The 14,677-nt window shown below is 48.2% G+C and overlaps 1 protein-coding gene across 2 annotated transcripts in view; it reads right to left on the bottom strand.

Moving 5' to 3' along the window:
* Positions 1–232: 232 nt before the first annotated feature.
* LOC122396036 (optomotor-blind protein) overlaps positions 233–14,677 on the bottom strand; it is a 106,019-nt gene continuing 91,574 nt past the window's right edge. Inside the window, exons 5-7 of one of the 2 annotated variants that reach the window (XM_043394103.1) lie at positions 9,729–9,875; positions 8,461–8,537; positions 233–1,899 (exon numbers count right to left, since the gene is read on the bottom strand). In XM_043394103.1, the coding sequence (XP_043250038.1) occupies positions 1,092–1,899; positions 8,461–8,537; positions 9,729–9,875 (1,032 nt within the window). In that variant the 3' untranslated portion in view covers positions 233–1,091. The remainder of the gene's footprint in view (positions 1,900–8,460; positions 8,538–9,728; positions 9,876–14,677) is intronic. The other variant, XM_043394104.1, reaches the window with a different exon arrangement.

Here is a 14,677-nt window from a genome sequence, read left to right as displayed (position 1 = left end):
TTTCATCGTTTCTTCGTCTGTTTCCCGTTTCGCTTTCGAGGGCGTCGTGGCGTGATTGGGCAACGTGCGTTTATGCGGTGTTTACGTCTCTCTAATAATTAATATAATATTATATTCAATAATTAATACAGAGAGTAGTTATTTATATATATAATATATATATATATAATATAATATAATATAATATCACTAGGGTACATATGTACAGGGGCTGCAAATAGTTAGGAGGTGCTCTTGTATTGCAATGTCTCCCTCTCTTACACCTAAAAACGCACGCGGGCAGAACGCAGTCGCTAGTCGTCACTAGTGACGGACACTTCACTCCCTCCTTCGCAAACTCCTCGCGAATCCGTGCAACAGTTCGAACCACTTCGAGCGTTACCCGACATTTCGACGTCAATTATCCGAACGAAATTGGACAAGTCCGATCTTGGGGGCCTCGAAGCACCAGAATCTTTTACTATGGAAACATAGACGAAGGTAACGAAGGAACTGAAAAGGTAGCGAAATGTTACAAAACATTCGAGACTCCCAAGACTATCGAGACACCCAGCAGTTTTCGATGCCAGGCAACAGGAGATCTTCAACGTCGAGCGACACTCGAACCTATTCGAACAGGCGACTCTTGTGCCCGTCGTTGCTCGTTCCGCCCTTCCGTGCCCTGGATCAATGTACACCACCAACTCTCGCAATCCATGCAGCGTCCGTGGACCCCGGGCCCCGCGCGATCCACCCCCGGCCATTCTATATACACTCACAGGGAACTAGGCCCAGCGTCGAGTCCCAGAAACCGATGGAGAACACGTCCCCGGTCCGCGGGGTAAAATTGCACTTCGTAGTCTCGAGCGTCCCTCGTCCAGGTCGCCGCCTATCCTCCAGAGGGACGCAGAGGGGCCCGGGCGCCGTGAAGCGTCCCAGAATGGGGCACAGAGGGTCCCGGGTCGAACCGACGACCCTCTCCCCTGCTACGACAGCTCGGAGGTCGAGTCCGGCTCCCTCTCGTCGCCGTAGAGTTCTTCGGGGTCACAGGATTCAGCCAACTGCTTGTCTTCTGGGTCGCCGTTCGTGCTGGTCACGGGTTCGTTCTCCTGTCACGGACTCCCCCCTCCAGCGTCCGCGTCGCCCCTGTGCCCGGGCGTCAAACTGGGGCTGCGTCTCCTCTTCTCCTGGAGCCCGTTCACCATGTTCTCGATGGACTTGAGCTCACCCGCGGAGCTGCTGCTGGACGTCAGGCCCGCCGCGGGCGTCGGGGAACCGGTCGGGGGCCTGGGCGGCGGGGACCTGGGACTCAGAGTCCTGCTACCAGGGGTAACGGTCTCGAACGCGGAGCCGTGAGAGGGTGCCGGCAGGGTGTACGGCGCGTATCGGTGCCCCTTCAGCTGGTGCAACGGGCTGGCCAGCGGATGATGGTAGTGCGCGAACAGAGCTGGGTGCTGAGACGCGGCCAGAGCTAGTTGCGCGTTGAACAACATGCCTGGCGATACTCCACCGTGGATACCCAGATGACTGGAGGGTATCAGAGGACCTGGACCGGGGTAGAGACCGGGTACAGGTGGATAGAGGTATGGTAGCAGAGGCGGATGAAGCGGCAGGCCCACCGACACTTCAGGTCTAGGCCCTTCTGAGGCTGTCGGGCCCGGCCCGCCTCCGCTCTCTGAGCCAGAAGACTCGCTGCCCTCTCCTCTCTCGCTGGTCCTGTCGTCCCTCTCCCGAGAATGCTCGCGTTCGCGCTGATGATGTCCGGGATGAGGCGTGTCCGGGCCCACGACGTCCAGAAGCTTGTCCTCGTCGTCGAGGAGGTCGTTGACGGAGTTCGAGGACCGCCGCTTCTCCGGGGATGCTGGCCCACCTGCCGTCAGCCGGGAACCGCCTCCTGATACTGTCAATACCGCCTGCCTTCTGCAACAACGACTCCGAGTTAGCAATCTTTTAGGGAAAATCGATTCAACTATCGTTCAGTTGGGCCCAGATATCTAAATGCAGGAGTATTTCTGATCAAACGGCAATAAATTATTAATGGTAGAACAGATGTATGCTTGAGAACCAAAAAAATTGGGTTTGTGGGAGGATTATTTATTGCAACGAGTCTACAGTAACTAGTCAAAAGAACAAGAGCACTCAGAGATCCCGTAGGTAATAGGATTTCAACAATAATTTATCTAACCCGGGGTCAACGGCGGCAAATTTAAATACGCCCGATCGTTTCTTCCATTTCAATTCGCATTGCTCCGCTCCACTTTTGCTCGAATTATTTCCTGGTGTAGCTTTCCCAAGAAGGAGAATAGAGATAAGCACAAATATAAGGAATCGAAAAAATTACGGCCGCGCGGATAAAGCGTACGGGAACTCGTCCGCGCGCGAACGGCCGCGTTAATGCTTGCAAATATCTGCATTTGATGTCGGGCGAAATTCACAGTCGCAATAAAAGTTTACGACGCCACGGTAGCGTTAAATATTTTCAACGCGAAATGGTCCGTTATCGTTTACGCTTCGCCTCCTCTTTGAAAGACCGCGGCGATGCGCAATAACGCTTACGCTTGTTTCCTCGACCGCGGACGTTCCCTCCTGGAATTCTGCAACTCTTGCAGTTTCGGAATTTTTCTTTTTTTCAACTTTCGACAGTAGCTCAAACCGTTCCCTACATCATCCTCAGAGTCTGATAATTATCCGTGGTCCCGTGAAACGTACCCCTCGATCGAACCCCTGGCAAATTACAGACGTTTCCAGCGTCGTGTTTGATTGCTAGGTGAAAGTGTCAACCGTTGTTTGTTGGGCGAATCGTGTGTATTGCCCGCCTTTCTCGCAACGTGTCATTAAATCGATTACATTGAAGTGGCTGTGTCAAGGGTCAGAGTCGAAAGGAAAGTATTTAGTTCTAGGCGGCTTGAAAAATCATCTCAAACCAGTTTTAATTCATAGCCTCTGTTGAGTGTTTCCCGAAGATCCAAATCAAGGGACACGATCACATTCGGGAGTCGAACATTACAACGCGTCAACTTTCACACCACTTGGAAATTTCACAGACTGGGCACCTGTTCTACGAGATCCACCACACGGACGACGACTTTGACGGTTAGGCTCTGCGTTCGAAGACCTACACGGAATCTCGTCAACGAATTCGTCCGCGAAACTCATTATTCGCGAATGGAGCGCGTTCCACCGTGAGGGAAAGGGTTTAAGGGAGCGATAGAACGATGCGATTCGGTGTATTTCAACGGCCGCGGCGAGCAAACCTAAGTATCATGTAAGACTCTGCTAGAACCATTCGAGAGCCGGACGTAACGAGAGGCTTACCGATACCTTAATGCCGTGTAATGCGATCAATGCACCGACGCAGGGAAGGCAAAACGACGACAAAAGTGAAAGAGACACAGCGCGAGAGTGACGGGGATGGCGGAGAGAGAAAGAGAGAGAGAGATTGAACGTACATCGTCGGTGTACGGATGAAACCGTGAGGCTCGGAAGGGTGTTACGCTACGGTTCTCCGGTTTCTGACGCGCTTAAGTGCGAGAGCACGTTAAAATCAATAGTTTCCGTGGACGACACCGGGATTTGGTAAGTGTGGCTCCTTCTCCTCTTGCTGATGATCCGATGGTCGCGAATTTTTGTAACGAGGCTTCTGATTATGATTTACCAGAGACTCGGATGACACGGTACGTCGTAAATGTAGGTAACATCCGAGATTGCACGAGTTTTAGTTAGATTGTTTGCGGATTGTTAGCAATTGTTCGATGTTAGAGGGACTTGGGTGACACGGGATATGGTAGGGGTACAGTAGGAGTTCATCACTTTCGAGATATGGCAATTTTCTGGTTAAGTAGTTTGTGACGGACAGGCCAGACAAAGTAGTTACATCCGAGATTGAGAGAATCTGACTTACAGGTATGCAAAGATGATAAGTAAGAGATTCAATATTCCCCAAATCCTATTGTCCGTGAAATACACGCTTCTTTGATCGATTCGACTGTTTGTATTTGCAGGTCGTGTGACGTAATTGGATTCACTAGACGTGCTTCCGTCGCGCGCGCAGCTGTTCCAGTTCCGTACGGCTCGAAAGTACTAGCACCGTGAACGGGATCTGAAAAATCTTGTCGTCGTTAGATTTTATGGTAGCAAAAACGATCCCCTCTATTATAGCAGTTTAAAATCGGTAGATCGAGTATTATATCGGCTGGCACCTATCTTGGAATGATTTAAACCCGCGGTCTCCAAATAGCCCTGTAAAAGTACCGGGGCTCATTCAGGATTCAATTTCTGATATTCGGTTAATGCTGTAGAGCTGTCTATAAAACCGAGCCCCAATTATTTCTAATCCCATAAAAGCCCATTTTGCAACGCGTTAACCCAAAAGTGGAACGCCTTTTTCTCGCGTAATTTCTCCCGATAATCGCCTCGACCGGGTATATCGATCTCAATTCGAACGCAGTCCACCCGTCTCTGCCTATTTTGGCAAAACCGTGGTCGGCTCGACTTTCCACGTTGAATTATGCATATCCCGCGGAAATCCATCGTGGCCGGCGTAATTGAGCTATTTCAAAAGTTGCCGCTGAATTATCGGCCGGGTCCGTTCGATCGGTCGCGCCGCCGCAGGAATCCCTTTGATCGGCGATCGACCACGTGCTCGCCTTTGTTTCCTGCATCGACCGCCCCGCGTCCCGCGTCACGCCGCCAGTTTCTACACTTTTCCTAGGGAATGCGGCTCGCGTTTCTTCGCGCTCGCGGCTTTCACTCGCGCGTTTTGCGCCGCGTGGGTTCTTGTCGGTAACCAGACCAATCATAACTCCATCACCTGTTATTATGTCTACGAATACATTTCCACCTTTGTCGATAAATTTTCAGGGAATTTTTAGTCCCTAGGAACTAGGAATTAGGTGATTCCCTTTGGAGTGCTTTCGATCGTTGAATCCTGATAGAGCTAAGCAATTAGTTTCATGCAAAGGGGAGAATACCCCTTTCCAATAGTTTTTGAAATATACTCTTAGAAAATTTTATTGGAGCAACCGATAGAGTTTCACACAAAAATAACTTTGATGCTAGGAGGGGAATACCTTTTTCCCCTAGTTTTGAAGACACACACATAGAAACTTTACAATAGCTCTGATACAAGGGAGAATACCCGCTTTCGTCTAGTAAAAGAAGGATCAGCCTTGGAAGAAATCGCAAGTCGTTATGGGTCAGATGTTTTGGTCACCACCAACCTTCGGATAATAAAATTCCCTATAAATTGAAACGATTGCCGCGTGAACGATCGGTTAAGACAGTTGGCGAATCGTCAGCCTCGAAGATTTCGTAGGGAATCATTCTGCGCTCGACACTCGACGGTGCGCATTCAGGGATGACTAGGGGATGGAAACAAAAAAACCCCGTCCGGGGTTCGTTGCGCTGTCACGATGCCCCCCGGGGGAAAGTGGGGTTCAAGGGGTGATTATAAATCCTCGAGGATGACGCAGGGGTGGGATGACACCGATAGTCGAGCGTCAAAGGCAGCGGATGAATTTTCATTCTGTCTGAACGGTCGACTATCGATGAAACGACAGCTAAAACTCGATGAGCAACCTAGGCGTCCCATAATTATGGCGAAATTATACGGAACCTTTGACTCTACTTCCACCTTTTTTCTGCAACGCGCACGAGCACCCTCGTAGGACAATTTAAGGAGAATTTGAAGGGGGCTGGGAGGGAGATGTGGGGTCAGCACCCCAATTGCTAGGATTCTTCATGCTTGCTCATCTTTGGTGGCCAACGGGGCCACCGATCGAGGGTTGCTTCTAAATACTTTTGTATTTATGCAAGACGCATTACTTCTTAATTAAATAAACAGTTAAATTGAATAGGTACTTTCTGCACAATAATGTTTAACCTGATCCCATAGCGATGGAGTTATAAGTAAAATGTTTGAGAACCGCTGTTATTTGCATGTATAATAACAGAAATCGAAGGTACTGAAAATATCGAAATTATAAATATTCCCTGAATATACAATGCGTGATACCGCAACGTTTCCTTTATATTTGGATGCATTTTATGGGTTCTCCGTATATTTGTACGCATATAGAAATTTATTAATAATATTGTATAAATACCAGCAAATGGAGAGGCGTGACAATTAATAACGTAGCCAGAGGAAATCGTCCCGCAGACAGATTGATTCTTCGCGTATTTCGATACGATCGTTCCGGCGTGCTCGGTGATAAATGACGTGACAACGAGCCGTGCCCGGCCAAGCACTGGCTTTCCTCTTTTTTCTCGAAAATATTTCTTTTTAACCGGCATGATGAATCGACTCACCACACTTGAGTGGCGTTGCGTCTCGTGACCGAGCGGCTCGACCCGCTTTGTTAAAAAGTTGACGAAATAATGCGCCGTCCGGCAACCTAATACTGGACACACATTTACCAAATTATCCTACTTTTTCGTTTTTCTGTATTTACAGCAAAACATGTAGAAGGTTTTGCTTATAAACTTGATTGGTCGTTCGTCCGCATTCCTATTTATTTTACTATCGCGAAAGAGATCGTATCCGTAGCCACCTAGTGGCGAGCAACTAAAACACTTTTCAAGCCAGAACCTCTATACAACAACTACTAAAATGAAAAGTACTCGTAATTGACGATTAGAACGATTCACGAGTCTAGAAACAAAATACCGACTAAAAAAGTAGAGATTTCAAAAATACAATTTTTTAACGACGTAAAAGAAAAACGCGGTAACTTTATTAACCGTTCACAGCTATAATAAAAAAAACGACGAGGCCTCAGACGCCGGAAGTCGACCTCCCCACCACAAAAGCGCCCTTTATATGCCGGTTACTGGCTGTAGCGGCGATATAAAATTCAAAGCCGCCAAGTGGCACCCTCCACGCTAACGACAGCGCCGCCCCTGAGCATCAGTATGCTAATCCGATGATTGGCTATGTTCCAACCCCGCTACCTCTCTCTGCCCCCTTCTCGCGGCACCATCTCCCGTTCCTCTGCGGCTTCCTGATGGGATCCGGCCACCCTTAACCGAAACCATAAGCCAAAACTAACCCTTATTCTAATTAGGCGGCGCCACGACGCGCCCCCTACTTTGCATATTTTCTCGATTAACCTCGCCCTTTCTTTATCCGGCCGAACCCGGGCGTCGCTTCAATTTCCGCGAAATTTTCTCGGACGCTGCTTTTTCCACCCCCGACCAGCAGCATTTATCTAAGATGTCCCAACAACTTCTGAACGTTTATGGTTTGGAAAAATACCAGGCGTTCTCTACTTTCCTTCTTCTAGAAATCTGGGGAAATAACCTAATTGTGGGCTACGAACGTAACCTCGAATCTCTGACACAAGTGCTACCAACATACTCCCATGGCCAGTAGAATCTAATCTGTATTTCTAACACCAATAAATACAGATAATTGTAGACGCATCAGTACTAGTATACAATCTAAAACAAAACTTGAAACAATGACAACTGGTCCCAAACAGCGAATCGCTGGAGCATAGTCTAAAGTCACCTAGCGAATCCAACCGAGACAATCGAAAGGCGTCATAAACAAATTCACCCTGCGTGGCAATTTCTCCCCAGCTAGTTCGCCCGAGCAGATGTCTTCGCGAACCCCCGGTCACCGCACCTGAAAGATTCGCTAATGCCATTCGCGAGTAGACAAATTGGCGAAGCTTACACGGCTTTGGGCCGCCGGTGAGTGCGTATAACGAGGATTAGCAACGTTAACGAGGGCGGCACGAGACCTATGCATAGTAACTTAACCTCGTCAGAATCCACTCGAGCCGGCGTCCTACCCGCCTCTCCCCCCTCGCGGACGCGACCAATGAAATTGAAATGGGTCTCTCGATGCGGCGACGAACCCTCGCTGACATAAGCCCATAAACCCGCGATATTGAATACAAATGGACGATACCGGCGGCCGGCCGGGGTGCAAATGAGCCCCGTGAAACCAACCCCTGGCCCCGGGGGCTGACCCTGAGGTCGATACGTCGACCTTAATGGCGCGGATCGAGGGGAGAGCCCCCAAAATGCTCCGCGATCAATTAGGTCGACCTCGAAGACATGCCTGTGAATTGGTTTCTGTTCCATGGGGTTCGTTCGGGAAAAGGGTTTACTTGGCTTTCGGGATTTTGCGAACGAGCGAAGATTTGTTCTCAAAGTCTCGCTCTAACCTCTCTATTTGACTGCAAGAAAAAAGGCTGTACCGTAGGTTCTTGATTTAAAGAAAATTTGAAATAGTACTCCGAGCGCTATTGTTCTTCTGACAAAAGAATTTTCAAGCTCAAAACTAGCCACAGAAAAAAGGAATAAGCTTCGGAACTTATCATTAAGTCACGTGACTGGCATGCGACTGTCACGTGACCCTCGTAAGGCAGTCACGTGACTATCGTTTTCAGCACAGGCTACGCGTCCTTTTTTTCATGGCGAATCTTTTTAAATATTTTCGTACTCGATCAAAGTTTTGAAAGCGATACTCACTTTTTCTCTCGCTTCCCCGCTCCCGTATCCCGGAATCCTTTCGCGAACGGGTTGTTATCGATTTTCAGCTGGGTGATCTACAACAGAACAAAATCGCAATAGGCACAATTAATTCTTTCATTCGTTCCATCCCTGCTCTATCGAAACGAGTATATTAAACGGAGTTGTTTGTCGCGAAACGATCGGTCCAAGTTACGACAAATCGACTTTACCATGGATTTCACGAAACGCAGAAGGCGTTCGCCGCTCAAAGGGATCCACAGAAACGATATCCTTCTTCCGGCCGTAGATACCGAGAAGGAACGGCGATAACGAAGGGTTGGTGGGGAAAAGAATCGCACGACGAAAAATTCAGACAAGGGGCCCCTTTTGCGCGCGTTCAACATCAAAAATAATGCGTACCGGGAACCACGGTGGTTCCCCGAACCCTTTCGGTTCCATCGACGAGGGGGGATTTTAATTAACACGACCGACAAAAAAGAAAACCGTCTGTTTGTCCTGGTTTCTTGCCAAACATGGCTCTCCTCCAAATTTTACAAATCGTTCGTTGGCTACCAAACGTCGAGGAAATAAAATAATTTCTAATAGTTGACCACTGTTCGCTATCTTCGGCCGCTCGTGTAATTATTAATCGAGCTTTCATAGCATTCATCTTTTATTCGATATTATAATTTCGTAAATGAATAATTGACCCTGGTATCCCTGATAACTGCAATGTTTCCTTTAATTGATTTATTTAATCTGTTACGATGGCGCGTCCCGGCTAAACCTCGATAGTTCGTGTTGTGGTGGTAACGGTTCGATAATAGCCTCTCAATGAAAGAACAGATAATCTTGTTACTATACGTTAATTAATGAAAGTATTCTAGTGATTATTCAACGTATAATAACATTATTTAACATTCAACGGTTAACGCGTAGTAATCGTCGATGCAGTAATGAAAAACACCTCGGGAAACTCGTATCTCTGTACCAACGCTCCACGAGAGAGACAGAAGAATGTCCCTAACGGTCCGAAATGTCCCCAGAAAACAATTCCTATCCAGAAACTTTTCCGCCGTTCGGAGAAGAGTGTAAAAGTGAAACGATGGGTTCGAATGCGTCTATTCAAATAAATCCATTGGGCCGAACAAAGGCCAAACAAAAAGTTCGTCGTAACAGACCGGAGTCTAATATTCCCGGAATCCCGCGGGACTAACGAGTTCCATTAATGTCCCCCGAACATGTCGATCGTCCGAACCGAGAATAGGAAGCAGACGTTCACTCACCTTCTCGTTCTGATAGGCGGTCACCGCGATGAATTCCGTTTCCTTGAAAACGTAACTCCTGAACGTCGAGTAGGCGAGCTGCGAGATGTGATTGGCCCTCGCCAGGTGAAACCTCGGTTGGTACTTGTGCATTGAGTTCAATATCGTCTGAAAAAATCAGGCGAGCATATATTGGGACAGACTGTTTCACGGGCGGAGCTCGTGCTCGCAATGTCTCCTCTATTTTTTTAGTGTCTTTTCGGGAAATCGACCGGGCTGCTTTGTCGTGATTTGGTGACTTTCGCGGTGCACCGAGCGGCCATGTTGGCAGCGCCGTGTTCGTAAAACTCGATTGACTTTCGCGAGTGTGACCTCGAAATTTAACTGGGCGAATATTATAATTAGATAATATCGCATGACTATAGAAAGGTAAGAAGTAAAACTTGTGTTAGTTGTTAGTTTCAGGTTAAGTAACGAGAACAGCAAAGAGGTTTGTATAAAATATTGATATCTCCAAAGTCATCGATACGTTAAGAAACTTGATAGAGTACTCTTGCAATATTTAAATGGTTTAATAATTTCTTAACCGTTTTTCAATACTCGCAGCCAGAGTCGATGTTACTTGCAAATTGCTTCAGCGTCGGCCCATAATGAATATATTACAAGAACGGATGCTGAACTTTCCGAAGCACATTCAATTGATTCCTATGCGAATAAAAGCTGCATAAAGTGTCGCCAACATAGGGCAGAAAAATATCTAGCGGTCAGCTAATGTATTATGCATTATGGGCCGCTGTTAACAAGCGAAGCTTGACGAAAAAGACCACGAGAAGAGAAGCAAGGCAGAAGAGATACGAATTCTAGTCAAGAGTTTATCGTTCCCGTGGCGCCCCGAAAGCGCACCATAGATCGAGGCAATTATTTCGCAAGCCGGTATCATCGTTGCTCGAGTTGCATCATGCGGTTCGAACAGTAAACTCTTACCAAACTTCGTCTTTCTTTTTCGCTTTTAATATCTCCCCGCGACGATGACGATTTGCGGTTATCTTAGGAAATCACTCGTCTCTCCAATTTTGAGGTTATCTTCGCGACAATTGTGGAATTACCCGTCTCGCTGATATTTAAGTCGCCTTCGCGAAATCGGGGAATCACTCGTCCCTCCAATCTTGAGGTTATCTTCGCGACAATTGAAGACCCGTCCGTTTTTAGAATTCTGAGGTCGAGCTTTCTCTAATTTTAAGGCTGTACTCGCAAAATTGGGGAATCACCGGTTCCTCCAGTTTCGAAGTTATCGAAAATGTTCAGTTTCACGACTCGAACGCGACTTTCCCGAAAAAAATTTCCATCAGAGTGGATTCAAATGCGAGGAGGCTTATTAGTTGAAGAGGATACGCGAAATTCTTTCTGCGGAGCAACGCCAGTGTAGGTGGGCGCAATCTCCGTTTTTAATGGCGAACACTTTGAGAGCGGCTCGAGGCAAATAAAACGATTGATTCGCTTTTAGTCGCTTTAGTCTGGCTGCATCTTCCGCGCGATGCAAATGCACCGGTGCAGTAGCAACTCGCAAGATTGCACGGGACATTCCATCGAGGAATGGATGCGCCTTTGCTGGCTACTCGATAAATCTACGTTCCGCCGTGGAATTACGGTAATTACGCGGCGGAATTTTCGTAATGGGGGAGCCCAAGTCACTGGCTCATGGCAGACAATCTGCAAATAATTTCTCCGTTTGACGGATGAACTTTCGGTTCCTCAAACTGTTGTGTCATTTTCAGAGTTGCTACTGGAAGTAAGAAGCCGTTCCAAGTGAAATATACCGAGCAATTAGTGTCAGCAGCTAGACTTTAGTGGCCCGTCAAGCTTCCCCAGACTGGAGTACCTTATAGGTGTGCCGATACGTCATTGCCAAGCATCTAATTACTAATTATACTGCTTAATATGTCTGACAATAGAAGGATAGGCGGATAAACCTAGAAGGTACCATCATAAGGAGGATCTGGTGAAGAATTACTATCAGCACTCAGAGTGCAGATTTCATTAATGTTACTGCTGGAGATGAAATATACTGAGTAATTGTTGTCAGTAGCTTGAACTTAAATCCCTGTAAATCTTTCACATCCGAGTAGGTACTCCTATAAGGTATAGGTGTAGCGATAAGTCATTGTCGAGCATCCAATTACCTCAAAGGACAACGTCAGAGAAAGGATTAGACTATCATCTACAATTTTCTGTTCGCAAGTACCGCCTAAATTAAGATCTGTATGACCTATAGGTTCGATACAAGAGAAGGCTAGAACAAAGTAGGAGGAAAAATGACGTGACTCGGCTAGTTTCTGTGGAAACAAAAGATTGCAGGGGCATCCAGGGAAACCAAAGTCCTCGAAAACACGTTCCGGCAGAGATCTGGGAGAACAAGAGGCAGACGGAGAAAGAGGGCAAAGGTCCGGACCGCAAGCAGCCGCGATAACGACGAGCAAAGAGAGAAACGGTGTCCAATCCGCGCCCCTGGTGGATCCCTCTCGATCTGGCAATAAATAAAACGCAGACAAACGCAGCCGGCGGTCGTACGTGGAAATCGCGATCATACGGGAGAAGCTGTTGGACCCGCGGCGGTCGCCATTATGCGCGGCTTCGCACAAAGGGGAAATAATTAGCGCTGCTCGACTGATAAGCCGGCCAATCTAGGCGTTTGTCATTAGCCTATCAAAGCCGAATGCCTCTCTGTCTGCGCGCGCGCTATCTCCTTTCTCCTGGACCTTCGGCCTCGACACGCCTCCGGCGCCGTGGAAAATATGTGCGAACGCCGATCGTAGCAATTAGTATTTCTCTGGAGCCTAATCGCTGCCCGCTCGACCGCGACAAATGTGCGTCTTTGAATTCTGATGATGGGCGGTAGAAATGGATATCGAGGAGGATTGACAATCTTCTGGGGGGAGGGGGAACAGAAATTTTTCTGACGGAGATCGAGTACCCTTTAAACCCTTCATCACAGAATTTTGATAAAATAGATGGTGATTCCATGGTGGAGCCTGATGACAGGTACTGAAAGGAGGTAGAAGGGTCTAGGATTGACATATCAGATAAGTTCAGCTTGGTGTTTTGGAAGAATGACAACTCTTCTGAGAGAGGTAGAGCATAGATTCTAATGGCAGGTGATCAGGTGTTGGAAGATTAATTGAGATGTCCAGAAAGTGTACTTGTATATCCTTTCTGACAATCAGTCTGGAGAGGGGAGATGACCTACGCTCGACAGTTACGTAATTGAACTGTTGCGTAATTTGCTCATCTCTAGTATGATCAGAATATGGGGATTTACAAGGATGAATCGTGTGCATAGGCACTTAAATGGCCCAGCAAGGATTCTACAAGCTACTCCGCTTCGTAACCCAATCGCAAACAACCAAAAATGGGCAATCAAAACGAACTCACATTCGCCAGAGCCTTCCTAACCTCAAAGCCATTCAAACCTTCGAAACACGGCCATAACTTCGCGATACCGTTCGTTAATCAGATGATGTAAAGTCAGGCATATGGAACTCGAAGAAGTCGGCGGAAATCGGGAGAGGCTGGCACCGAAACGACTCCGGCAACGTACCTACCTACGTATCGTGCCGCGTGAATTGACCGGCCAGATAACCGGGTTGGGATCACGGGGGAGGGGAGGGTGATGGCGAGGAGAGGGAGGGGAGTCGAGGAAAGTGAGAGAATATCCTGGCCGACACAGAAGCCGACGCTGCTAATGACTCTGTCCGCGGTAATCTCCGGGTGTTATCTGTCCTGGCTACCTGGGGCCCACCTACTTCGAATCACGAAGCTGCACACGCTTCTACCTCGTTTCCCGGCGATCGGCCGGCGTTCCGACGCGCGTCTCTTCAACCGAGTCGCCTGAGAATGGAACCGTGGAGGATGAAATGAGCACGGGAGATACCGAACCAACGACTCGGGATTGGGGCTTTCAAGTTTGTCGGTCAGCCTCACGGATTCCGTTCCTTTTGCTTTCCACGGCAACAGCGGCGGAATTCTTTGGACTACCGCTGCCGACTGCCCGTCGAATTTTTCTGTACTCGATGTTCGAATACTTCGTGTATCGTACTCGCGGTACTCCCTAACCTACAAATAAACATTATGTAAAAAGCAAAGTCTAAACTCGCATCGATTTCCTTGGTATACATTCCCAAAGAAGACTTTATACCAGAGGAATTTGACCGCCCAATTCCGTTGGAACCGGAGCGCCGGGCCCCGAACCGATGAGCACCGTGAAAAGCGCGGAAAATTCAAATGCACAAAGTTCGAGGTTCTTTCGCGCGATCGAATCCTCGGCGAGTCAAGTTCACGGTAGCTAAGAAAGGACCGCGAGAAACGGCGGTACGAAACGCGGAACAGCCCTTATTAAAGCGAAACCGACGAAAGAAGCCGGCAGCTCGCGAGAAAAAACGAAAGGGAGAACGAAACGTAAAAAGAGGGAAAGAAGGAAGCACTCCGCTGGTTTCAGAGCCTGTGTGCACCGCAAACTAACCGCGCACAGTTGCCTTATGTACGGAGTCTAAGTAATCCTCGAACCATCAGCTAACTTCTTAACCCTCAAAGTGAAAAGGGCCGCCTCGAGGTGGCGGCCTGCTGGTGGGAAGAGGAGCGGAGGAGGGAGGGGGCAGAGGTGGGAGAGGGCTCTTCTTTGTCTCCCGTTTGTTCGCCGGCTGGCTTCTTTCGCCGCGCGAGTTTCCGCGCGGAAAAGGAGTCGTCGATGACGTCGACCTGGAGCCCAGCAAACCCCTTCGCGTCCGAGAGACTTGTTTGCCCTTCTGTACGATCAGTTGGCCAAACAACTCGGTTAGAACGAACCTCGAGACGCGATGTGCGCGTGCACGGTGGAATTCCGAGCACCATGGAATTCCTTTAAGCCTGGTTTCGTCGACTTGGACGGCGGACGTCTCTGGACCGATGCTTCGGGGGATTATTCTTTGAATATTTCT

The sequence above is a fragment of the Colletes gigas genome, unplaced genomic scaffold (assembly GCF_013123115.1).
Source record: "Colletes gigas isolate AHSC1104 unplaced genomic scaffold, ASM1312311v1 Colletes_gigas_Sc00007, whole genome shotgun sequence".
Lineage (NCBI taxonomy): Eukaryota > Metazoa > Arthropoda > Insecta > Hymenoptera > Colletidae > Colletes > Colletes gigas.
This window is presented reverse-complemented; position numbering and strand designations above follow the sequence as displayed.